The 26,440-nt window shown below is 38.0% G+C and overlaps 2 protein-coding genes across 4 annotated transcripts; one reads left to right on the plus strand and one right to left on the minus strand.

The window, feature by feature from the left end:
• On the minus strand, positions 1–16,443 carry LOC123868445 (longitudinals lacking protein). Of its 2 annotated transcripts, XM_045910980.1 has the most exons (7): positions 16,048–16,443; positions 15,322–15,528; positions 13,343–13,597; positions 11,149–11,392; positions 8,414–8,485; positions 3,076–3,666; positions 1–893 (listed from the first exon to the last, which is right to left on the minus strand). In XM_045910980.1, exons 2-7 carry the CDS (start codon positions 15,493–15,495, stop codon positions 514–516), a joined length of 1,716 nt encoding a protein of 571 aa, XP_045766936.1. In that variant the 5' UTR covers positions 15,496–15,528; positions 16,048–16,443; the 3' UTR covers positions 1–513. The 2 variants fall into 2 exon arrangements, with proteins under 2 accessions (XP_045766936.1, XP_045766935.1); XM_045910979.1 differs by lacking the exons at positions 1–893; positions 16,048–16,443 and adding an exon at positions 15,685–15,821 and having other exon boundaries at positions 1,735–3,666.
• On the plus strand, positions 15,879–26,142 carry LOC123868446. 2 transcript variants are annotated; one of them, XM_045910982.1, is made up of 12 exons: positions 15,879–16,004; positions 19,128–19,235; positions 20,725–20,820; positions 21,258–21,344; positions 21,639–21,773; positions 22,189–22,300; positions 22,876–23,024; positions 23,454–23,631; positions 24,109–24,285; positions 24,566–24,668; positions 25,138–25,237; positions 25,581–26,142. In XM_045910982.1, the coding sequence occupies exons 3-12, from the start codon at positions 20,728–20,730 to the stop codon at positions 25,767–25,769; spliced, it is 1,323 nt and encodes a 440-aa protein (XP_045766938.1). In that variant the 5' UTR covers positions 15,879–16,004; positions 19,128–19,235; positions 20,725–20,727; the 3' UTR covers positions 25,770–26,142. The 2 variants fall into 2 exon arrangements, with proteins under 2 accessions (XP_045766938.1, XP_045766937.1); XM_045910981.1 differs by lacking the exon at positions 19,128–19,235 and having other exon boundaries at positions 15,940–16,004.
• Positions 26,143–26,440: the final 298 nt, after the last annotated feature.

Below are 26,440 nucleotides of genomic sequence, written 5' to 3' on the forward strand. Positions count from 1 at the left end.
CGCACGAAATAGCTACGCGACGGAACTGCGCGATTCTAACCTCAGGCTAGCGCTACATTATACGGAAATTCCATCGCCGATTTTCTAATATGGTTACATTTTGACATATAATTTACATTTTCAGGCATCGGTTGTTTGCATATGCTCGATAATAGTTTTTCAATACAATAGGTTGCGCGTGTCAAAATGCAACGTATGCTGGGCATTATCTAGAAAGTTAATGTCGGTAGACCCCCGCACTAGATGGGCAACGTATTGCTTTTAGATGGTGCAAGATCAGAAGATGGTAACCACTACAAGAGATCTATGTCCAGCTGTGGATGTCTATGGATTGACGACAAATTAGATGCCGGAGAAAATCGGCGATGGAATTTCGTGTCGTATAGCGTTACTTTAAGTGCCATATCTCACTAAGACACCATTGGTGCTCCATTGAGATAGTGCTCCAACGGGTTTCAATCGACATAAAAAGGAGTATTCGGTAGTTGTGAGCTGTGCGGTATAGCCGACACACTATGTGCACGCGTCGATGTTGTCCTGCTTGATGTACTGCTCGGGCTTCATGTGGTGCTCGCGGTGCATGCGCTCCATGTGGCGCGCGATGTGCATCTTCTGCTTGGCGCGGTACACGCAGTAGGGGCACTGGAACTGCGGCTCCTTGCCGCACTCCCACTTCTGGTGGTTGCGCAGCGAGGATTTGAGCTTGTACACGCGGCCGCAGTCGGGGCACGTGAAGCTGGGCTCGCCGGGCGCGGGCGGCAGCGCGGGCGCCGCGCGCAGCCCGGCCACCAGCGGCAGCGCCAGCCGCGCCGACCACTGCTCCCACGACAGCCCGCCCAGCCGCGGGAACGCCGCCTCGTCGCCGCCTGCAACACCCACACCGTCACACTGCGCTCGACCACACACGCACACGACATTCCCGTGAGGTTAACGACAGATACAAGCGCATATACGTGTTATATACTTCATATACATAAAAACCGTAAGTACTCAACCGAACACGAGTCGAATTGCGCACGAGTTCACTTTCGCGAGAGGAAGCGACAAACACTACCCTAAACACGATCAGAACACACATACAGCTACGTGCTATCCAGTACACGATGACATCGCGTCATATGTATGAGTATGGCGGTTTTATATTGGCAGAGGGCTCTTGTTCTCCACTCCTGTTTGGTTGAGTACGTAATGATAAAACATACATAGACATATATACATAAACTGAAGATAAACTACTGTGAGTGTCCACCGAGTGCTGTGATGAAAAGCTTTGCAAAAGGAAAGTAAATAAAGAAACAAAAATAAAGAAATAATATAACGTTTATTTGAATGAATCAATTCTAACGGTTTTGGCAAGGTTTCCTTCAATACACACTCTCTGTGAGTTCACTCATGGAGCGAACCGTGTACCGAGGGACTTCACGGTTACTCTCGTGATATGGGTTTTAGTCACTTTGTGCTACTCTAAAAACTTTTGTTAATTAAATGTAGTCTCCCGACCCATGGGCTTTCTTGTCTACCTGAAATTATTAATTATATTAGTATGAACGAAAAGGAAAAGAAAAACAATTAACATTGCACGAGTCGAAACGAGTAAGCAGTGAAATGGCATGCGTTCATGCACTTGCATAAAATAATTCCAAAGTAGCAAACTTACCTACTACCTAGTGACAACTAATGACAAAAGAGGATGAGGAATTCGGTGAGGAATGTTAACAAATAAAAAAAAAAGTCTAACATGGTATACTATATTTATATTTTATTAAAATTTTCTACCAAGTAAACCCCAATATATTCATATAAAAATCACACTAACTAAAATCCAATAACATTAACAAACAATGTGGACTTCATAACATCCAAATTTTATTCTAACCGATACATTAGTACCTTAGACCTTTAACTAGCATGATATGATGGACATTGCATTCGAAGGAATCATTGCGCTATGCGTAGCGACGACTTGATTTTATAACAAATAACACGTTACAAGTTACACCAACGTTAATAGACTAATACTGACTTTGGTCAAATAGCTTTGTTATCCTAAGTTAACAACAAAAAAATATCAACAGTCAATATGCTTAACGAAACTCGAATATTGCGAATAAATATCAATTACTTAATATCTTTTTTTTAATAATTTTGAACACACTTTTATCCCAGTAAACCGAAATACAAACCGTAATAAATATTTAATATTATCTACAGGTAACATTGTAGGCACATAATCGATGAGCTTTTGCTTACTTACTTGCTAAATCGCCTCAAATCTTTGGGGTCCGTGTTACACATTCCCCCACCTCAATCCGAGGCCTCCCGTTACGCTAAGGACGCCGAGTCCGCAAACATTAACCTAATAAATAATAATACAACTATTCAATATAAAACTTTGGATCGTCTACTAATGGGAAGACAAGTGAATGGTCCCTGACACATTGGTAAAATAATTTAAACATATAACAAGAAAAAGCAAAAACAAATTATACACATTAAGGTGGAGAATGTTCAATTTTACCCGTGATGAAAATTAAACTACTGCGACAATAAATACATCAGCAACGGAAATAGAATATCTCTAAGTAGTAATATCATTGCACTAAGTGGATTTGCTTTTGGAATCATTATATTCCGCGTGAGGAATGTTAGGGTACTAAAACTATACAAATTCGAGTTAATGGTAGGTACCTATCGTGAGAAACATGATTCAAAATTCAATTTTCGTTTCGAAAATTACAACTTTTAACTTTGGATGTAGAGGGAGACATGGTCGTCAAAAAAATAAATACCACTAGAAATGTTCTCCTGAACGAAATACTTAGGGTCAGTCTTAACTAAGATAATAAACTCTAAACAAAAATCAACAAATTAAATCTAACGCCGTTAGGGAATGTGCACATTAATATCTATTATCTTTAGTGTATATTAAAAGTTAAACGTCTTTAACAAAAATAAAAATGTAAATATAAATAATATTATTGCAGTACCGATTTGGTTAGGTATCTACTTTGGTCTAATGTTTTCCTCTGCGTACAGGTTATATGGAAGTCTTCTTGTTTCGCCGGACCTTGTTGCTGGCGTACATGTACCACTCGGTGTTGTGGTGCTTGCGGATGTGCACGCCGAGGTTGCCGCGCTGCTTGGCCTTGTAGGAGCAGTAGGGGCACTGGTGCGACGGCGCCTTGCCGCCGCACTCCACGTTCTCGTGGCGCCGCAGCGTGGACTTCCAGCGGTAGCGCTTGCCGCAGTGCCGGCATTCGAACTGCCGGCTCGCGTCGTCCGAGCTGTTGCCGTCGCGCTTCACCAGCTTGAGCTCGTGCTTGGACTCGTACTCGCCCGAGCCGAGCGACGCGCCGCTGGAGTATGCGTTCTCGTAGTACGCGTCCGACTCCTCCGGCAGCACGATATCGTCCGTGTCGTCGTACTCCGCGTCCGACTCCTGGTCGTCGGGCTTGGCCGAGGCGACCGAGTTGTTGTTCTGCAGGAAGGCCTGCTGCAGCAGATGCGCCTTGAGGTTGTCGGGCAGCAGCGGCGCGCAGCCCAGCGGCTTGAGGATGTTGGTGACCTGGATGCAGGGCGGCACGAGCGCGGCCAGCGACTGCGACTGGCGCTGCGCCGACAGCAGCGACAGCAGCGCCGACGGCAGCTGCCCGTCTTTGTGTGCGTCTGAAATGCACACGTTAACGGTATTGCAAATCATAACTCAAGCGCGCTACGTACCGAGGTACTTGTTAATACTACCAGAGGCTAAAATAAAATTAAGGAACCAAAGAAATGCGTTATAATAATAATAAAAATATTAAAAAAATAAAATAATCTCTGTTAGAAAATCAATAAAAGGCGAAGCTTCTCTAATTCATGCAGACATGCACAAACCGATCGTCGAGTCGTCGACTCATCTTCCCATAAAGAGACGGGGTCGGAGAAATCAAACAGCCGATCACAGTACAATGTTTAATATCTCAATTTTAAAAATATATCGAATATCGATCCGTTCATTACATAAAATAAGTATACGAGGCTCTTATAAAACTTTAATATTTGAATACCATCTAAAAGGAAGATCGCGGGGCGCGGTTAAGGCACTAGTTGGCGTCGGTAAGCGCGCGCGTCACTTGAGCGCGGCGGGCGCGGGCGGCGTGCGCGGCGGCGCGTGCTCGGGGTGCTTCTTCTCGATGTGCTTCTTGAGCTCGTTGCGGCGGTGCTTGCTGTACGAGCAGTGCGGGCAGCGGTACTGCGGCTCGCGCCCGCACTCCAGCGTCACGTGGCGCACGAGGTTCTTGCGCGCGTTGTAGCAGCGCTGGCAGTTGGGGCAGCGGTAGCCCTTGTCCGTCTTGTACTGCGCGCACGGCAGCGACGCGGGCCCGCGCGGGAAGATGTGGTAGCGCGGGTCCGCCTTGGGCGAGCGCCGCACCTCGGCCGCCGGCGCGCACGCGCCCGGCTCCTGCGCCTTGTTCTCCTTGGCGTCGGCGCCGGCCGCGCCGCTCGCGCTGTGCACGCTGCTCGCGCTGTGCACGCTGCTGGCGCTGTTGACGCTGGGCGTGCGCACGTTCTTCAGTATCGCCAGCGTCGTCGCGAACGACTCCTCGCTCACCTTTTTACTCCGCGTCATGACACCGTGCTTCGGCGTCGTCTTTCGACCTGAAATAAAAAAGAAATACAGTCCGTTTTTTGGTACGCGCGCGACGGTAGTTTTAAAACTAGAGTGCTATGTATTACCGTGAAGCCGATGCGCTCGGCAAAACAAATTAAGCCGGTGAAAAGAAAACAATGAATGGCAAAATGAATGTATTCAACTAAAAAACACTACAAAATAAAAAACAAAATAAAACCAAAATAAGATTATGCTCTTAAACTTGAACGGAACAAAAGTAGCTACATGTCTATAACTATCAACTATTAAAACCAAGAGTTAAACTAGCTCACAGCACTAACTTAGTTGTTGAACAATGGCATGGTATGTATTGCACTTCAGTATATATTTGAAACATTTATTTTTGAAATGATCCTAACAATTCATGTATTAACTTTAACTAGTAAAATAATATAAAAAGTAAATAAAAAAAATATCTGTACTATCTTTAACTTTCTCTGATTTGTTTCTCAGTTATGTACTCTATTTTTGAAAACATGCAAGCAATAAATAGAAAAAAAGTAATAAAGTAGCTATAACGTGATTTTATCATAATCATAAGGTCTATTCAACTTGATTTAACAATTTTTTTAAAGCTTGTTTTTGGCAACCGCAAAAAAGTGACAGTATTACATTTGTGTGCAAGTTGACCTTAAAATAATAAAACTATCGACTAGTAAACAAAAGTAACTTAATTGAGATTATATGGCACTTATGTGTGAGTACCTGCCTAAATTTATTAAAAAAAAAATGATTTTCGAACAATTCATGTTTTAACTAACAAAATAGAAGAAAAAGTGAAAAAAATATAAAACCGACCAAGTGCGAGTCAGACTCGCGCGCCGAGGGTTTCGTACTCGGGTATTTTGCTGACATTTTGCACGATAAATCAAAAACTATTATGCAAAACAATAAGTAAAAATCTGTTTTAAAATGCCCCTTTATAATATGATACCCCTCTTGGTATAGTTATCTTACTTTGAAAATTGAAACACATTTTAATTTTTTTTTTGTCATGTAACCACAAATTTACGGTTTTCGGATTTTTACCTTTACTTGTGCTATAAGATATATATACCTGCCTTTCATGATTCTAGGTCAACGGTAAGTACCCTATAGGTTTTCTTGACAGACAGACGGACAGACAGATGCACAGACGGACAGATAGATGCACGGACAGACAGACAGACAGATGGACAGCCAAATAGACAGACAGACAACAAAGTGATCCTACTTTCCGTTTTTCTTTTTGAGGTACGAAACCCTAAAAAGATTTCAGTGTTGAATGACCATGCAAGCTAAAATTAGAAAAAAAGTACCCAATAAACAAAGTAGATACAACAGGATCTAATCATATCCTAAAGTAATAAAACTATTGAGTATCAAAAACAAAAGTAATCCACAAACTAGCTCACTAGCCATAGCTTAAATTGTGATTAACTTATATATGAGATCATCAATATACTTGAGTATATTTAACATTCATGTTAATTGAAACGATGTTCTTAACAATTCATGTTTTAACTAACAAAATAGTAGAAAAAGTAAAAAAAAAAGAATATCAAAAAACAACAAATGTAAATAAAAAAATATCTATGCGTTATTTTCAACTTTCTCTGTTTTCGCAATGTGTTTACGTATAACATGCATGGCCAAGGTCTTTTTCTGGGAGTATCTTTTCCCACATTCGCCACAAGTAAACTGGGGACCAGTGTTGCACTCATACTTCTCGTGTCTGATTTTATTCCGTCTATACTTATACTTCTTTTCATTACAAATCGAGCAAAGGTATTTCAGGACTTGATCGGACCATTTTCTGCCCTTTTTCTGCTTTTTTTGACCGCGTCCCTTTTTCGATGGGTTTCTGGCCCTTTTCTTTTTTGTTTCGACAACCTCAATTTTAGGCTTGACATCGCAATCAACCTCCGTTTCAGTTTTGGGCTTGACTTCATCATCAATTTCGTTTTTAAGATTAGCCTTAACTTCCTTACGGCGTTTAAGGTGCCCGCTAGTTGTGGGGATATTCTCACCTGGACTCTTAGCGTTAGCTTTGCGAGTCTTTAGATATCCGCGAGTTATTGGATGGGTAGCTTTAATGTTATGCAGGACGCTAGTTAGATCTTTGGGTTGCTCAGCTGGAAGGTGAAAAGAATGAAAAGCAAGATTGAGGTAAAGCAAGCATAATAATTGCACAGTTTCAGTAGTTCAAAAATTGCATGAAAGTTATATTAAGAGTTCCATATTATTTAAGGTAAAGGTTTGCACAAAGCTTGTAATTTTTTTTGTGTGTGAAAATGGCACGTTAGTAGGACAGCAATGTTATGGTCGTGCTGAAAACGGTGGGAATAGAAGGAGAAGGGATCGACCGGTCAGGACAATCCTAGTTATGTTTACGAACTACCTCCATAGATCTATACGGATAGTCTCTTTAACGTGGCTGAACCTAACTCATCGTCAAATGAAATGCGCACCCACAGGGAACATAGAAATGCTCCAAATGATAATAAATTCGGCCTAGTGAACATGCGTACTGAACAAAAAAAAAACTTAAGTTTAAAACATGAATTGCTAAGACATCTGCAGTGAAATCACATGTGAATGCAAAATAAAGAGAAATAAATAATAAATAAATAAGCCACAGAACCAACAAACTACGACAAAAATTAATGTAACTTTGGTTTACCTTAGTTTGTTCAGGAGCAGTGCAGTTCACTCCGAAAATTCTTCTAAAACAAATTTTATTCGGTGAAGAAACACAATTGGCATAGAACACTGTACTATCCGTAGCAACAACGAAATACTACTAACAGTAATACGGTCGTATATTCTGGCTTTCGATCGCTGTACATTAGGTTGCGTGTGGTGCAGAACCATGTAATAAAATATTTGCTATGTTCTAATACATAAGTATAATAAATATTAAAAATACTTACCTATATAAATGTTCCACTCCATAAGGTTACTTTGTTAAAGATCGGTAAGTTAGCACTCATAAGGGATACTACAAACTATCGCGTGATTTCTATAAATGATATCGCTAAAGCATGCAATGATTTACTATAGAAAACCCATATCACAAAGCAAAATACACATTCAATCTAGTGGTTTTATGATTTAGAATATAAACGAAAATTTATATACTTACCTTCAAAAATTACCTCACCTTTAAAAAAAGGCTACATTTTTCAAAAAACCTTAATACCTTCAAACCGTTACCTTTACCTGTCGTTCTGAAATATCCTAGAATTTATATAATATAGAGAAATATAAAATTGCAGTAAGATTAGTAGTTTATAATATTATTATTATTATAAGATAGTATTATGATTAATAGTTGAAGTTTCACATGTGAAAACACTAGCACTCTCGTATCCGCTTGTCGTGGTATATAATATTTATATATATCAAGATAAAAATATAGATTATTTTAAAGCAATGACTGTTTTGTCTGTTTTCAAATTATGGGAAGACATTGCGCATTTCATCCGTTCCTTTAAGTCTGGAGCAATCAACTTTTATTTAATCATAGACAAATAATACATATTAAAAATAAAAAAAGATTTTTTATACTAAAAGTTCATTGCCCCAAAAATAACCATCTCAGTCCCACACGACATCTTGTATTGTATAGATATTATAATTTTAATAAAAAATCATTAAACTAGTATTAAAAATTATTGAAAAGAGAAACAATACAAGATGTTTCTAAGTATAATATATCACTGTTACAGGCATATGTCCTTGCCCATAACAGCTTATCTATAATATACTCAAGCTTACCTTGAGACTCTCGAACACTGTCATTTGAATTCATTATTTCATCTTGAGATCTTTCCATGTGCCATTGGAAATCTGGAATTAAGGAGATGTATACAGACTACTTCATTTCTATTTTTTTTTCAGACTTAAGTTACTTTACTTGCTATCAAATATTAATTGTAGTCTGTGAACTGAATGGGAACTTATTATTATTGAGTTTGAGTTCTAATTTTGTATTTTTTTTGGTAGGTATATCATTATTAGGCCTTTTTGTCATGTTTTTAGGGTTCCGTACCCGAAGGGTGCCAACGGGACCCATTACTAAACGTCTGCTGTCCGTCCGTCCGTCTGTCTGTCAGCGGACTGTATCTCGTGAACCGATAAGTAAAGTTGAAATTTTTACAGAATGTGTTGAATGATTTCTATTCCCGCTAAATAATAGAAATTTCAAAATGGCCACCATGAAAAAAAAAAAACCGGCCAAGTGCTAGTCAGACTCGCGCACCGAGGGTTCTGAACTCGGGTATTTTTCCAACATTTTGAACGATAAATCAAAAATAAATAAAAATCTGTTTTAGAATGTACAGGTAAAGCCCTTTCAAATGATATCCCACTTAGTATGCGGAACCCTAAAAAGTGTCATTTTTTGTGCGATGGGTACGGAACCCTTCGTGTACGAGACCGACTCGCACTTGGCCGATTGTTTACGCGAAGAGTTTTGTTAACTTATTTTACTAACCTAAAAATTTTAATCTCAAGTATTACTGGAATCTTTACTAAACATATCTGCTGAGTAGAATTAACCATGAAGCAAACATCAATAGAACCTAAGGTGTCTTCCTCAATATAATTTACTTAAGTTCATATTATGCTTGTGATTTCACATGCATTGGTTATTCTTATTGTATAGGTTAGTATTCAAAACAACTTTACAATATACGCAGTTTGGCAATCATACACTCTACTGGCAATCATACACTCTACGTTGTCAACATACTCAACTCCTATACAATCAATGTGCATAAAGTATAAACCATCAGTCATTTAGGAGTCCTTTTCACTTACATACAATTGTGCAAGAGAGAGGGCCCTATATTAGCTCGACTCACTGACACACATCAATTTTTTCGCCAGTGCCGGAGTTTTGCGAAAAAAAAAAAAATTACATAAACAAAGGAATGTGATATAGTTTTTGAATTGGTCTGTAACTTTGCCAGATTGGAATGTTATTTCTTATTTTTCCCAAAGAGACCACAAATAACTTCATTATTTTAAGAGGGCTCTCTCCGTCACTCGTTTCCACTCGTTTCATACAATCGTAGTTCCAATTTCATTTGAATATTAAGCAACCTAAGTCCATGAAATTTTGCAGACATATTCTAGAAACTAATATCTATGTCTGTGGTTTTCCAGATTTCTGTTAAAATATTCGGTTTCAAAGTTACGCGGTTTTAAAATTTTCATACAAATCTTGTAGCCCCTGTAATTTTAAAACTACATATTTTTAGAAAAATCTTAAACACCACAGACACAGATATTAGTTTCTAGAATATGTCTGCAAAATTTCATGGACTTTGGTTGCTTAATATTCAAATGAAATTGGAACTACGATTGTATGAAACGAGTGGAAACGAGTGACGGAGAGAGCCCTGTTAAGCTATTTCTGGTTCAACGACATATTACATTGTAGACAATGGGTGCATACCACAATTAATTCCCGTCCCGTCACGACCACGACTCATGCAGAGTCGAAAAATATCGGCAGAAAAATCATCCAATTAATCGTGTTATGTACCCGTTATCTACAATATAATCCATACCAATATTATAAATGTGAAAGTGTATGTCTGTCTGCTAGCCTTTCATGGCCCATCCGTTTAACCGATTTCATGTACAGAGATAGCTTGTATCCCAGGGACATAGGCTACTTTTGATGCCGGAAAATCATCAAGTTCCCACGGGATTTGAAGACCCTAAATCCACGCAGACAAAGTCGCGGGCATCATATAGTATGCAAATAAGTTCGTTCCTGAATTGTATGATTTGCTAAACTGTAGTGGAGTAGCTTAGCATACAACCTTGCAGTATCCGTGATAATTTAATATGTAAGTGTTTATGAGCTCGACGCCACGTGCAGTTGTACAAAGATATGCATTGGTTGATCTATATTTCGTCGCTTAAGTTCTAACACCACGTAAGCCATCATTAGCAACTTTATAATAGAGCGAAAACCCCACACTTTTTGCCTGTAAAAACAAAGAGTTCCCATGGGGTTAAAAGCACATGGGTTTAATTCGGATTTTTTATATTATACACTAGCTGTGCCCGCGACTTCGTTCGCGTGGAATAGTGACTTTTCGCGCTTTATATAGCCACGGACGCTCAGGCGCGAGGCGCCGTGATTCTTTAAATTGACATAACTTTTTTATTTATGAACCGATTGACATGAAATAAACACTAAATCCTAAGTGAAGCTTACTACAATATATTAGTGAAAACCGTATCTAAATCGAATAAGCCGTTTCTGAGATTAGCGTGCACAAACACACAGACAAACAGACAAACAGACAAAAAAAAAAATTAATTACAATTTCGGGTTCGGCATCGATATAATAACAACCCCTGCTACTTCTTTTTTATTTATTTCCATTGTACAGACACCACTTTTCTACAATTTTATTATATGTATAGATACATAGCTGACACTGCAAGTTCGTATGGGAACAGATCCAAGTGTAAAACACAGCAATACTCACTGCGTACAACATCATTGTGCGTGACAGACGGTTGCTCCTCAGCGTCCTCGTCCAGGGTCAGGTCCTCGACCCCGTCGCGGGAGACCTCCTCCTTCATCGGCACCTCGTCTCCGTTGCCCTGGGTAGCGTCTGTGGCAGGTGTCGGTAGTACGGCGGGGAGGTCTGTGGACGCGCGACGCGCTTTCTTTCGACGCCGCGTCGGACTCATGGAGCCTTCGCGGCTGTCGATGCTACCGTCTCTGACCTGTGAACGAAATCATTTTTAGTGGCCCCACTGAATTAAAATATGCTATGCCTGGTTAAAAAACTACTGCTACTGCTTACTAAGCTATAACACTGATCGCAATTTACTCTTATCCATTTACTATTCTCCATCTCCAAAGATATTCATCAGATCTTCACAAAACTAAAATGGGACCACCTCTGAAGTATAACCTACCAAACAGAAAAAGAATTATCAAAATCGATTCATGTTTGGCAGAGAAATAGCGTAACAAACATATTAAGAAACATAGTCGAATTGAGAACCTTCTCTTTTTTTGAAATCGGTTAAAACCAATAACAATTCATCATCAGACCTATTCAAAGTATGCTCAAGAAAAAGGTATATTGTATAATTGAAGATTATAATATAAAGCCATAGATAAAAACTCAAAAAGTAGCTCTTCAGTTGTTAGATGTCAAAAAAGTCCACCACGCTGGCCAAGACTCAAACACCTTTGATGACATAAGGCATGCGTTTTTCCTCAAGATGTTTTATTTCACCATTAAAACAAGTGATATTAATTAATTGCCTAAAAAACTAAAATGCACATCATTCCAAACAGTTAGAGATGCATGCTGAGGATTACATCCTTATTTTTTTTTAATTTAGATTAGTTCTTAAAATGGTTAGCTCCATTTTGACTTGTGTTTTAACCCCCGACCCAAAAAGAGGGGTGTTATAAGTTTGACGTGTGTATCTGTGTGTCTGTGTTTCTGTCTGTGGCATCGTAGCGCCTAAACGAATGAACCGATTTTAATTTACTTTTTTTTTGTTTGAAAGGTGGCTTGATCGAGAGTGTTCTTAGCTATAATTCAAAAAAAATTGGTTCAGCCGTTTAAAAGTTATCAGCTCTTTTCTAGTTTTCTTGTAGAAAAGAAGGTTATTATTTTTCATTCATCTTAAACATTATTTTAAGTTTGTGAGTCTTAGAATAAGAAGTTGTTATTTTTGTTTCAAAGATTTAATTTACCTACTGTATCTGCTACTTTTTTTTTTTACGTCAAGATATTATATTGTTATGGGTTGTAAATAGTTATTTTATTGCTTGAAATAAAATTCATTTATTTTATTTTATTTTGAAAAAAATAGTAAAGAATATAACTATTCCTACTCTACTTAATGAGCTCCAAACAATGATACCCCACAATTATTATGCTAGGGTAAGAATTTTTTTTCCCCCTGCTACTCTTTCATGAATGGGAGCCCCCTGCAAAATAATTTAATTGAATTTCGAATTTCATATTTGGTTTTGGGTCAACCTACACCCATACCAAAATTTCAGATTTGTATCTGATGAAATCAGATAACTTGATAACGTAAATATAGTCTATGAGCTAGAGACCTGTGACACGCGAACAGACAGATAGCCTGACAGACAGACAGACAAACAGCAGAGTGACATTAATAAGGTTCAGTTTTTACCTTTTGGTTACGGAATCCTAAAAACCAGGATTTAAAAATGGAAAAGTTAATTTAAAAATGGCCACCATACAAACGAAAATAGTGTTATAACTTTTAGGATGGCAGGTTCAGAGAATTCCCACAGTTTTTGGCGATATCTCAAAAATTATTTTTTGCATTTTATGGCTCTTTAGATAATAATAGGATGGATGTTCAGATGCATTCATAATAAATATTTTTTAACAAAATATGAAATGGCATAAGTTTTATTACTTTTAATTAGAGCAATGAAATTAGAGACCCTAGCAATAGGCACTAAGTCAGCGCTCAAATTCTAGGTAAGCACATCTATTCTTACAAAATTAAACGCTTCATTTTTGTTTTTATTTTGCAATATAAGGTTTCATCAGACAAAGTAAAATATATTCAATACAGGTAGGTTTTTTATTATTATTTATAGACTAACGCTTGGCTGCGATCAGTCCTGCTGGCAAGTGATGATGCAGCCTAGGATGGAAACGAACTCACTTGTGGTGGTGGCGAGGGCGCGCGCGGCGGGTGTGCAGCGGCGGGCGCGGGGCGCGAGGGGGGCCGCGAGGGCTTGTTGTCCGACAGGCCCTTGATCTGCAGGGACTCTGCCGCCTTCAGCAGAGCCGCTAGCTGGTCCTGCGAGATGTTCACTTCCCCCCGGTACATGTAATCCATCATGGCTCGTAACTCTGCATACTTTACATCTTTTAAAATTATAATCGGATGCTTGTCGTACTGTTGCGATAGGACATTCTGAAACAAACATATTCTTGTTATTGTTGTCATTCTGTCCATGATCATGATGATCATAATTAGAACGGTTTGGCCATAGTCCACTATTGTGGCTGAGTGCAGATTGGCTGGCTTCACATACTTTTGAGAATATAATGGAGAACCTCAGGCATGCAGGTATTTTCACAATGTTTCCTTCACTATTAAAGCAAGTTATATTTAATTGCACAAAACATATAATCTGATCAACCCCCAGCCTCTTGAATAGGAGATGGACTACTAGACCATCACATCTATCCGTACTAATATTATGAATGTGAAAGTGTGTCTGTGTGCTAACTTTTTGTTCCATCTGTTCCAACTGTTTTTGACGAAATTTGGCACAGAGATAGCTTCACGGCCATGGGTAAAGGCAACTTCTTATCCTGACAAATTGATATTGATATTTGTTATGATAACATGTCAATTTTTATCAATGAAGTTTTTAGTAGTAAATTAGTAAGTATTTAAGCTTTTATAAGAAATTAAGAAAATATGACTCAGGATTTTTGGAAATTCCACCACTCACCGATCTTCAAAAACTCTACTCCAGCAAAGCCAGGGCAGGTCAGCTAGTATTCTATTTTACTTAATAGAAATAATTACTTACTAGATGACGCCCGAGACATCGTCGTGTGGAGTTAGGTTTATTAAAAATCCTGTGGGAACTCTTTGATTTTACCAGATAAGTTGCCAATATCAACTTCCAGGATGCAAGCTACCTCTGTACCAAATTTCATGCAAATCAGTTAAACAGATGGACCTTTAAAAATCCTGTGTGACCTATGTATTTGATTTTCCGGGATAAAAAGTATGAACTCTATACCAACTTTCATCAAAATCGGTTAAACTGTTAGGCTGTGAAAAACTAGCAGACAGACAGACACACTTTTGCATTTATAATATTAGTATGTATGTATTTTCTTGTTTTAATTGTAGGTTCACATCTATAGTTATACTATGTTGTTACTATTATTGAAAATCTGTGAGTAGTGGAATTTCCAAAAATCCTGAAAAATGTATTTGATTGTGGATAGTTATTTAATATTTATGTATTAGTATGTAAAGTTCAAGTAATATTTTAAAAACCTATTGTAGCCCTATCCCATTTCTTTACTAAAGGTTGTTAAAAATGGATTATCTGGAGATCATTTTAAATGATAAGACTGCCTTTGCATACTTCATTTACTGTTTGTATATATTCTCATTGTATAAAATATTTTGTGTGGCTATTGCCTTATTTGCTTTGCTTTGTTTTTTTCATAGTTATAGTTGTACTTTATTTGCTTCATAGTTATAGTTGTATTCTTTATTAAGAATACAACTATAACTATGAAGCAAATAAAGTTTTATCAATATGCTATTGTTTGATGCATTTTGTTTACAACTTCTAACTAGATTATAGAATGATGTATCCTTAATTGGACAACACATAATGACAGTTAATTAAATCATTAACATTCCAATCAAATTGTCATATGAATACAATGTTGAAATTGATAATACCTCCAAAACGAGTATTAGGAAAAGTGGTAGCAGCAACTTTCAATTGCCAACTCATCTATACATTAATCTAAACTAATTGCTAACACATGAAAGCTAGAACGAAACAACTGGAATGTTTATTAGAGCAAAACTGTGCTGCCTTGCAACCAAGTTATACACGATACCAATTGACCTAGTTAGCGAGTTAAAATGATACCAACCTCGAAATAGGGACTGCACGCAGACAAAACTACTTTGTGTGCCTTCAGAGTCTGTCCCTCGGCAGCCAGGGTGCAGTCCACGTGAATTCCCTTCTCCAGCAGAGTGTCGAACACGGACACCAGCGTCGACTGGTGGTTGTTCCACCGCAGGCAGAACTGCTGGTCATCGTCCATGGTGCCTCCGAGCCTCGCGCCGCGCCCTTCGTCCTGCGACAACCGACACACTGAGTGATTGACACGCCGAGGACGGAGGAATCTACGTCTAAACACCACGCAGTAATTAGGCCATCGTGAAAACTTCACTGGACCACTCGAGACATTCCACTCGGCGCGTTTCTCACTGCACAGCGCAAATTATCTCACCGATTCGTTTCATACGATGAGATCACGCCTCAACTTAACTAAATTAACTTTATGGACCACATACGAGTCGTCGTAAGCGACGCGGCACAAAGAAAATGGCCGCTTTTCCAGCGCGACAAAAAATAAAATGGCGACGAAAATTCTAAGTTTTACTATTTTCTGAACAAAGTTTTCTTGACACACTTTGGTGTTTCGAACCCGACGATGTTACGGTTTCTCGTATACGCTTCCAAAAGTTTGAAAGTCGATAAAACTTTCTGAAACTTTACTTCGAAAGTTCACAAGTGGAAATTTTCAAGATGAAAAGTCGTAACATTATGGTAAGCACTCCTCTGGGTCGTAACAATATGTTCAAGTACTTACTTTGACTATTTCTTTCACTATATTAACACTAGTTCTTAGTTAAGCTGATATTTCGTTTCAAATTAACTTCAACACATTTGTTTTATAATCAACACATTAGCTTTGCACACCCGCCAGCTTTCTTTACAATGAAAATACTAAACTACGCTATGTTGCAAGTTTAGCGAAGCGAAAGGCAGCTCTATAAAAATCCAAACGAAGTACAAGTTGGAAGCGAACGATTACGAACGAGTGACCCAAAATAAGCTCTATTAATGTTGCCATTACTAATATTTGGAAAAGCTTAATGATTATGGAAATCTGCATTTATTAATATCGGCATTATTATCGAAGATTTAATAATATTATTTACATGATAATAGTTTAAAATTGAATGGAAACGTTAAAAGAACTTAGGCTCTATCGCTCGTATTGTTATCTGTTCTTTATCTCTATTCAGTCTGATTCAGCCTTGACCTAGTTTCAGAAGTAGTCTCGTGATTTATGTCAGCAATAATCTAATTAACATTGTAGATATATGTTTAACTCAAAGTTAGAACCTAGAATAGAACTTATAAAGCATCATACATCGTTAGGTACTTAAATTGATTTATTTTAGACGAATATCTATAAATAAAGTTACCCTAACTTGTTGATTTATTTCATAGATATCGAGATATCTATGATGCTACAGATATCGTACACGTACAAACGCCATCTAGCGTCAAGTAGCTCTACTACTATGTAAACTTTTCGATTGCTAGATCTAGACTAGTTATTTCATTATTTAATTTAATGACTAAGTAGATCATTTTGTCATAAATTATGTCAAACATGAATCAAATTATATCAATGAACTATAATAGTTATTATCGGGATTTATAACATTAAGAACACAAGAATTTTCTTACATCTTTCCCCGTTTAGTTTTTCAGACTTTTTATGTGGTCAATAAAGAACTGCGTAATAGCTGAACCGATTTCTATGAAACTTGTACCTACATACCACAGTTTATAAGCAGATACCTAAATATCTCGTGCTGTAATATGCTATAATGTAATCAAAACCTTTGCATTCGTTAAAAAATCCCTTACAACTTGATAATTTATAAGAGTAGATTTTAAATAAAAAGGTAAGTACCTACCTAGGTATCTACTTACCTAATAAAACTTTAAAGTTCCCTCTACTTCAAGTGAAACTTATGATAGTTTTTAATTTAACTGTCGCGTCGCTTTTGTCTTGTTCCTGAAATAAGTACTTACAGTTCAATTCTTTTAAATGGAACATACCGACTGTAAAAGTCTCAAAAGAGGTTGAAAGACTGCCGCTTCGTTATAAAAATCAATAGCATTAGTGACTTGGTACAAATGAATTATACGATTCCCGTTGCTTCTGTCTGTGTGCGTCCCTACTCCCTAGGCTTTCCGTGTGCGAGAAACAAAAAAATACAAGTGAAATTCTTGTAATAAAAATCAATCGGAGCGGGAGAAGGCGGCCCGCGGGGCGCGACTGCCGGGCGCCGGGCCCCCGCCTGTCCCCCGGCCCCCGGCGCATACCTACGCTACGCGACATACTGCATCTACCCTCCTTGTAATAATTAGTCTTCCTTTGCTTGATACTTTGTCATTTCTTACTTCCTTTATTATTGTTAGCCCGCACTGTCCCATTTTTGGACAAAGGCCTCCCTTTCTTCCTTCCACCTGTCTCTGTCTAGGGATATTTGGGACCAGGCCGGCATATAGGCATCGAGTTCAACTCGCCAGCGACGCCACGGCCTGTTTCGACGTCTTTTTGTCTTTTTCTTACTTCCTTTACTAAGGTTGAAATCTATTGAGCGCACTTTGTCTTTGCTAAGACTTAAGTTTCAGTCAAAACTAGATAGATTTATGCCAGCGTTAGCTCGTTTTAACAGTGTCTTAAGTCTGAGCTGTGGTCTGATCAAGCTAAATCTTAATATGATGAAATGAGCTTGATGTCTCGTAATCAAAACAGAAATGAGGAAGGCCAGAGGAACCGACACAGCTCAACGGGTTGCGAAGCTGAAGTGGCAATGGGCAAGGCACATAGTTTGAAAAACCGATTGATGTTGGGGCCTCAAGGTGCTGGAATGGCTACCCCGGAAAGAGCAGTGTGGGAAGACCCGCACTAGGTGGGCAGATGACATCAAACGAGTCGCAGTGAGGGTGGTGGTGCGCTGCAAGACCTGCATGTGGAAGTCTCTATAAGACTGTCCAGCAGGGGATCACCATTGGTTGACGATGATACCAAATCTTTTTTTTTTTTGTAGATGTTTGTTTTTTTGTGCCCTCATCATGCAAGAATCCAAAAACCGCTTTCGCAATTTGAAAGCATGTTGGTGCTTATTCGGTTGTACACAATTTCTAAGCCGAATTGACAATTCTACACGCAGAATTGGCATTGTTTTCAAATGCTTAAAACAAGTGGTCAGCGTGGTAGACTCCAAAGCCTTCTCATTCTGAGAGGAGACTCGTACTCAGTAGAGAGTAGACACCCGGCGATTGGTTGGTCATGATAACTTGGTATTACTAGTAAGTACAAGATCCATTCTAATTATTATAAATGCAAAAGAGTGTCTGTCTGTCTGATAGCTTTTAACGGCCCAACAGTTTAACCGATTTTGATGAAATTAGGTGCAGAGTTAGTTTGCGTTCCGGAAACTGACGTAGACAACTTTTTATTCCGAAAAATCAAAGAGTTTCTACGGGATATTTAAAATAAATCGACGCAGAAGAAGCCGCGGGTATCATCTAGTCAGAAATTATACGTAGGAATTATATTGTGTGAGTACCTATTGTGTAAGCCGTAAGGTAATGCATGAAAAGACTTAGTTGTGAGAAGTAAAACCAAATCGTCATAAACTTTAAAGTTTCGTCATTTGCATTGTTTTGTTTTGGTTGGACGCGCGGCGCGGGAGGGAGCCACGCCGCGCGGCCGGTTCCCGGCAAAAAGGCGTTTGTTTTTATTTCTTTGGCGCGGGAAAAAATCCTCCCTGCTGCCTGCACCTCCTCTAAACATGCGCCACGCAGCGACGCAGACTCGCTCGGGTGTGTGCCGATGCCGAATTCACTTTCATTTGCGAGATCCCGTCGTGGGCCGAAGGTCACGGTGCATCGAGCATCGCCGGTACTTCCAGGCTGAGGGGCGGCACGCGGGTGCTTGCGGCGGGCTCCGCTGACCGACTAAAATAGGTGAGTACTGAGTGCTGAGTGATTTCGCGCCCTCGTCTTCCCTCACGTTTATTCCCTCCTCTTTACATCGTGCTTCGTTTGCCCGTGGAAAGACGTTTAAACACTTTCGTATCTCGCGGCACCGACGTGTGTCCGGTCCTCGAACACTGGAGTCGACGCGAACGATGTACCCGAGAGGGTTAACCGCGCGCAACTTTACATTCACTATTCGTCTCGTCTCCACCTCCGATAGGGGAAGACACTCGAATATCTACGCTATATCTTCTCGTGTACGGTTCTTATCGTGATTCAATATCGAATAGTTACGAACGACTGTAAAAGAAGTTTTGAATTTCATCGGGGGATTCGGTCTATTTCAAGTTTTGGATCGACTTAAAACTTGCCGTAGAAAGTTGAAAAACTAAAACGCACTAAGTCCTAAGTTTTAAATATCAATATGATTATTTTTTTCTTTAGTAACTTACTTACATGTATGTATTTACTTAAATACTATCAACTATTCTGTAATTGCTTTTTTGTATTTTTTTTTTGTCATTTATCTGTGGTCATATTATGCATATCCACCATGTTGAATTTTTAATGACGTCATAAAGATTCAAATAATAACAAGTAAGTATCTAAAACCAGTAGCCAGGTACGTATCCAGCTTGGTAGTTACGAGGGAAATGAACCTAACAGACATACACTATTGAAATCAAAACCTTTCTTTTGCTAAGCCCAGCTAAGCCGTAAAAAGAATCGTCGGCCTTTGGGTTTCACGTAGCGTGCGGTTCGAAATAAGCAAAAAATAAAAATAAACTTCCCGAGATTTGCCTTGCTAACGAAGGACAGAGAGGGGAAATCGAGTTTTGTAGGCACTCTTCGTTTGTGCACCAATCGAGAAAAAATTCAATAAAGCCCGCTTCCTTTTGTCTAATTGCCTATGTAAACCTACTTATAATACCTACTTACGCCGAAACGCTGCCTGTTCGATTCCACGCTACGTTTAAAGAGAAAAATGGAAATCGCCGTGTTGTTGACCGAGGAACATCGTTTGAACTTTGAGTAAATATCTACCTTTCTTGCCTAGTTTATAAGTTTTTTTAATTAGAAATAAGTTAGTTACTTATTAGGTTAGTTAATCCTAGGTGCTTAGATACTTAGGTATTGGAAAAATGGACGGATAGTGGTTTTTCGTCCAAGTGTTGAAGTGATAAGTTTACTATTTAGAGATTTTTTCAATTCGATATTTTTAATTATAGTTTTATCCGCAGGTCAGACTTATCGCTTCCACATCTGGACAAAAAATCCCACATTTTGCCAATTTTTAGGGGTTTTCAAGTGTAGAACATTCCTAAAGGCAGGGTTGGCAATTGGCATAGTTTTAAACATGTTATTTTGCTTAAAAAACAGTAACTTACCTAATAACTTTTTAAACAAAAATTTCCGATTCCGATTTCCTGAATAATAAAGAATGAAACCTCATTTATTATTCTCATTTAATTTTCAGGAAATGCCAGGATCAGAAAGGCTTCAAGTGAAATGCGAACTGCCATCAGACGAAGAAGAAAGTAATTCACAATTCGCTCATTCATTTGGTCATCAGGTACGTAACTACTTACGACTTTATGATTTTGACTTCATGACCTTATTGTACAAAGAATAACTACCTACTGCAAATTAAAAAATCGGTTATAGTATAATTTGCGGATATAATCGGTCATGACGGCTTAAAAATAGGTTATAATATAATCGCTTGTATATAATTAATCATGACCGTTTAAAAAATTTGTTCTATCCGGGCGTACAATCGATAATAATAATAATTTTATCCTGATAATATGATCTTATTACATTAATTACTTACCTAATCTAAGAGTATTTGACTTGATGGTAAAAGAATTAACCTAAGGATGATTCCTTGTATTGCATTCAGGTATTTTTGTTACGGTCAGCAGACTCTTCAATATGGGCAATATTATAGTTTAATTTATAGACTGTAAGTTGGTGCTTGGTAATTAATAAAATATATTGTTTTTCTAGCTCACATCAGAATACGTCCCTATTAAATTGGAACCTAATTTACAAGTAGACGACAATGCATCGTCGAATCTCTTGCATCATTTACAGGTTAGGTTTACTTATTTTTCCATATTATTATAATTCATAGTAGGTATATCAATTTTGGTTTTTCCCGCTATTATCTTCTCTATAGCTAGTTTTTTAATCACCTGTGTGGACGCAAATTAAAGGTAGATAAAAGGTACAAGTTAGTACAATAATGTGGTGGAAATATTTTTACTAGGCTTTTTCACACAAGTACAGAAAGTGACATCACTATTTTTAGATCTGTCCATTTAGTTTAGTTCAGTAATGTTGTACAACCGAATTAGCACCAGTGTCAATGTAGCAACGCTTTTCCAGTGTGTTGAAGGCGCGCTGGAAGAGCTAGTGCCTGCGCCGGCTGCACCCACCGCCACGCCTGTATGTGAACAACTGCCTTCCACCAATGATGCCTCCTTCGCGACACTAGAACCGGCCTCATATACTACTGCTGAGGTAAGTGCATTGAAAGGACCAGTAAAATGAAATTGTGCCTTTACATTTAAATACTGTTATATGGTGTAAACTGTAAGCACACAATAAAAAAATGTGGTAAAACCGGCTTTTAAGCGCTTTATCCATTTATTTGGTTGTAAGAATTGCCACCACGCGATCGGTTCCTCAGTCAACCTATCGCACGAAATAGCAAAGTACGGTGCCTATATGTAAATATTCTTTCCTCTGCTGTCCAAAGCTCTTTCTACCTGATGTCACCTGTACATTTTCCTTTTTACTAGCTCAAAAATCCAGGAGCATTATGTAATCGGTGGAATTTGTGTGGACTCACATACTCATTGCACTATTATTGCATTGTTATATTACAGAAGTTACAGAAGTAAAAACTAGTGTCATTGTTTGTTTCACGTTTCAGGGGTCATCACTCATCGACAGGCATATACAAATGATGAGCACCAGTGAAGTGGCCGATTCATCGGATTTTGTGCCTCTGATGGCCATCAAAGATGAACCCACGTCGGAAGGAGGTTAGTTAGTAGGCATTTAGAAGATTAGGCAATTCTGTAATGTCATTACATTTTTTTTGCTGGATTTATCTAAGTATAAGTATAAAAAAAAGCTAACTGCAAATCAATATTCAGCTCAAACAGCTGGGTCAAGAAACTTGAGATTTTGCAGGTAGATTTTTTCTTTTACGTATATCTTAAGAGAGTATGTTGAAACTCCATTCAGATTTTTACCTTTTGAAATCGGCCTGAGTATTGTTTGGATGTTTTTTACGATCACGTTATTTAATTACTTTTCAAAATCGGTCCAAGTATAATTTTAAACCAATGGTTATTAAATACGGAGAAGTTGTAATTACTGAGCAACACATTTAAGCGGTGATTTTTGCAATCTTTCAAAATCGGCCCAGTTATAATTTCGAAACAAAGATTCGAAACTGACCAAATCGTAATTCCAGATCAGAATCAATTAAACAGCGATTAATTTTATCGGCCCAAGTTGTTTTGAACTTTGAAAAATTTGCGACTTTTTAAAATCGACCCAAGTATAATTTTTGAACTATGGGTCATTAAATATGACAAAATTGCAATTTCAGAGCAGCAACATTTAAGTGGTGACGATACAAGCGATTCAGGCGGTCCACCACATGAGTCCTTAAGTCGCGGCAGTCCTAAGAGCTGGACTCAACAGGACATGGAGAAGGCTTTGGAAGCTTTGAGGAAGCATAATATGAGTTTAACAAAAGTATGTAAAAAAGAAATGGTTTTACTTAAGATAGTTCAATCCGGTCGATTCACGTCAGTTGGCGTCAGGTAAAAACAGTTCTGACTTGGTGGTAGGTGATTTATTGATTTATTTAATGGTAGGTACCTACGAAGTGAGGTGTGATTACGGTGGTCCCACACTCTAAAATGTATAGTACCGATCTCCTCTACTGCCTTTTGACTTTTTACTTGACACCGATTCGATTACATGAAGACTTATGGACTGTATTAAACGTATATGGATTTATGGAAAAACATTTTTTATTCAATTAAACTTTTACAAGTACTTTTGGAATTGTCAAAATGCATCTAACACTGGTTTGGAATACCTATCAAGAAACTCGGTGGTTGCTCTTTTCAAAGATTTGAAAAAACAATTTTATAAAATATATTCCAAGAATGTTTCCAGGCATCAGCGACCTACGGTATACCGTCAACGACCCTCTGGCAGAGGGCACATCGGTTAGGCATCGACACTCCGAAAAAGGAAGGTGCGTCTAAGTCCTGGAGCGAGGCAGACCTGCGCGGGGCGCTGCATGCACTAAGAGCGGGTGCTATAAGTGCCAACAAAGCTAGCAAGGCTTATGGTAAGATAAATGTTTGGAAGAAGTTAGATAGACCTCATCATTGCAAGCATATCTTGCTCAGTTGTAACACGCTTTCCTAGAAGATACCTATTCACTTTTACCTTGAGGTATTTAGGTTGTACGTTATTCCACAAAACTTTTTAGGGTTTTCGTTTTGTTGTCATTTTGTTTGGTCTTTACAGGTGTGCGTGTGCGTACATGTAGAAGCCCGTTATTTAGCATGTTGCTATTTCAAGAGAAAATCTTATTTAAGATTTTAGCTACGTGATTATATATTTTTTCAAAAAAAAAAAAATTTTTAAAACTGTCTTCTGGAAACTTGTAATTTTCCACATAGCGGAATTGACATGCTGAGCGACGAAAAGTTGGTTGACGGTAATTTAATACAATATTTAGGGCGAAATATTTCCTGTTGTTAATTCGTTCTAAAACTTGTTTCTCTCTGTACAATCCAGAATATTTTGTTGTCTACTCCAGGAATCCCTAGCAGTACTCTATACAAGATAGCTCGTCGCGAAGGCATCCGCCTGGCAGCGCCTTTCAACGCCGCGCCGACCGCGTGGAGACGCGCGGACTTGGAGCGAGCTCTACAAGCTATCCGATGCGGCGCCGCCTCCGTGCAACGAGCCGCCACGCAGTTCGGAATACCCACAGGTAGCATACAGTCTTCTTCTTGTCCTTCATCCCAAGCTATGTGGGGTCATGTGCACAGAATTTGGAAGGATTACTTACTTCAATGTAGACAACAACTTGTTGTAGGTAACTTTTGAAATTAAATTCTTTCTCTTAAATTTTTTTTAAATATTTTGAGTTCCCGCTTATTATCTATTTTGTCATGTGTCTTAAATTCGTTAGCGACATTGATTCCCCAATGTTGTGTGATAAAATGAAATTTTAATTCCCTGTTAAGTAAGTTTCTTCATTTATTTTACAGGAACTCTGTATGGGCGATGCAAGCGAGAAGGCATCGAGTTGTCTCGTTCCAATCCCACTCCGTGGTCAGAAGATGCCATGGGGGAAGCATTGGAAGCTGTTAGGTACCTACATTTTTTAAGATACTCATTACTCATTAAACATACCTAAATGGCGAATTTTTTCGATACAAAAGAATTAGATAATAATAGCTTTAACTGATTTTTTGAGTAATTTGTATATATACTGACCTTAGTATATTTACCTTAATAATTACTAATTTATCAGTTTTTTCAAACTTTCCTGTATGGTGTCTAGTAACTTTTAAAGTACTTAAATTTTGTCGTTGATAAACTTTGTTGTTTAATTAGTAATTACTTAATTTATGAGCAATTCTCGAGACAACTAATAACTGATGATTTTTTGTTGACAATGAGAAAAAGGATACAATCAGTCTGTTGTATCCAACAATTTAGTTCAATTCCCTTATAAAATCTCTACGTGTTGGAGCTATTTATATTTATTAGCATTGCAAGTCCGGCCTTGTTCCTGTGAGTGTAAAAAAATAATAAATATCAAATTGTTACTTTCCAGAGTGGGTCAAATGTCTATAAACCAAGCAGCGATCCACTATAACCTGCCTTACTCGTCTTTGTACGGACGCTTCAAACGCTGCAAATATCAACCTATGCAGGTTAACATTACATTATGTAAATAAATAGCTATATTTCGGTTTATTATATCACCCGATTTAAAAAAAAACAAAAACAAACAGCTATCAGCTCAAAGCTTTAGAAGTAAATAATCATTTATTTTAATAAAACTATTTCAAGAACCGATTTTGATATCGAAAGATTGTAAAATCAAACAAGTACTTTAAGCTTTACAGTATTTACAAAAAATAATTATAATTCAGATTTGTAGAGATATGCATAAAGTTTGACGGCAATTTTTATTACGTTAAACTACTTAAGTTATAAAATAATTACCTATCTGAAATTTTCACAATAAATAAATCGATTCCTTAATAATTTCAGAACCAACCAATTCAACAAGACATACCAACACACTCCGACACGGAAAACCAGCCACAAGACTTGTATTATCAACAGATGTCCCAAACTATGCTCGCGGAGGATATACAAAGCCCCTACATGAACGATATGGAGACTTCGCATATTCAGTACGCACAGATGTACTACACTCCGTGCAATGTGTCCAGCTGAGACCTTGCCCCCACCACGCAGGGGCAATGACGACTAATTACATGAAAATATATGTGAAAAACTCTAAACAAAAAAAAAATTAACCGAGAAGTTACGTGGTTGGATACCCGACAGAAGCGAAGCTTCTCATACATTGTTGTACATTATAAATCTTGTACTGTCTCTCTTACTCGCATTGACAAATGAGAGAGTAAGAAAATACAACAGGATTTTCATCTTGACAAAATGAATATCTGAAAAATTCGCTAAAATAATCTATTTTTATTTTCATTGATTAAGTACTTTCTCTCATTTATACTGTATTGTGGTCACTCAGATTGGCACTAATGAAATGTGATCAGCCAATAAGATGTGTTTTATCACCGTGTTCGTTCGTTTCATTGTTGGTTTTTACTCATGTGATTTTTACCTTTAGAACACAAGATGAATCTGAAAAATATATTTTTTAAATATCAATTTTATTTTTATTATTCACTATTTCAGCTATACAACTTTGTATTTTGAATCTGAATAGGTATTTTACAGAGAACTGTTTTCGGTTCGAACTTGTGTATTTGGTCACATTGTATGTTTTCTAGATTGCCAAATCGAATAAGAATGATTGCAAAATTTAGCTCAATTAATTTTAAAATGAATTAGTATTATTAATAGATGGTAATTCTTATGTTATT

The sequence above is a fragment of the Maniola jurtina genome, chromosome 9, assembly GCF_905333055.1.
Source record: "Maniola jurtina chromosome 9, ilManJurt1.1, whole genome shotgun sequence".
NCBI lineage: Eukaryota > Metazoa > Arthropoda > Insecta > Lepidoptera > Nymphalidae > Maniola > Maniola jurtina.

Excerpts from the sequence above, each read along its gene's own strand:
- LOC123868445 (XM_045910980.1), bottom strand. The coding sequence starts at position 15,495 with ATGGACGATGACCAGCAGTTCTGCCTGCGGTGGAACAACCACCAGTCG. Across the intron at positions 8,486-11,148 it reads GCACAATGATGTTGTACGCA|ATTTCCAATGGCACATGGAA; the intron begins GTGAGTATTGCT and ends CCTTAATTCCAG. Across the intron at positions 894-3,075 it reads CGAGTGGTACATGTACGCCA|CGCAGTGTGACGGTGTGGGT; the intron begins GCAACAAGGTCC and ends TGTGTGGTCGAG.
- LOC123868446 (XM_045910981.1), top strand. The coding sequence starts at position 15,984 with ATGAAAAGTCGTAACATTATG. Across the intron at positions 24,286-24,565 it reads GCAGTTCGGAATACCCACAG|GAACTCTGTATGGGCGATGC; the intron begins GTAGCATACAGT and ends TTTATTTTACAG. Across the intron at positions 24,669-25,137 it reads GAAGCATTGGAAGCTGTTAG|AGTGGGTCAAATGTCTATAA; the intron begins GTACCTACATTT and ends GTTACTTTCCAG.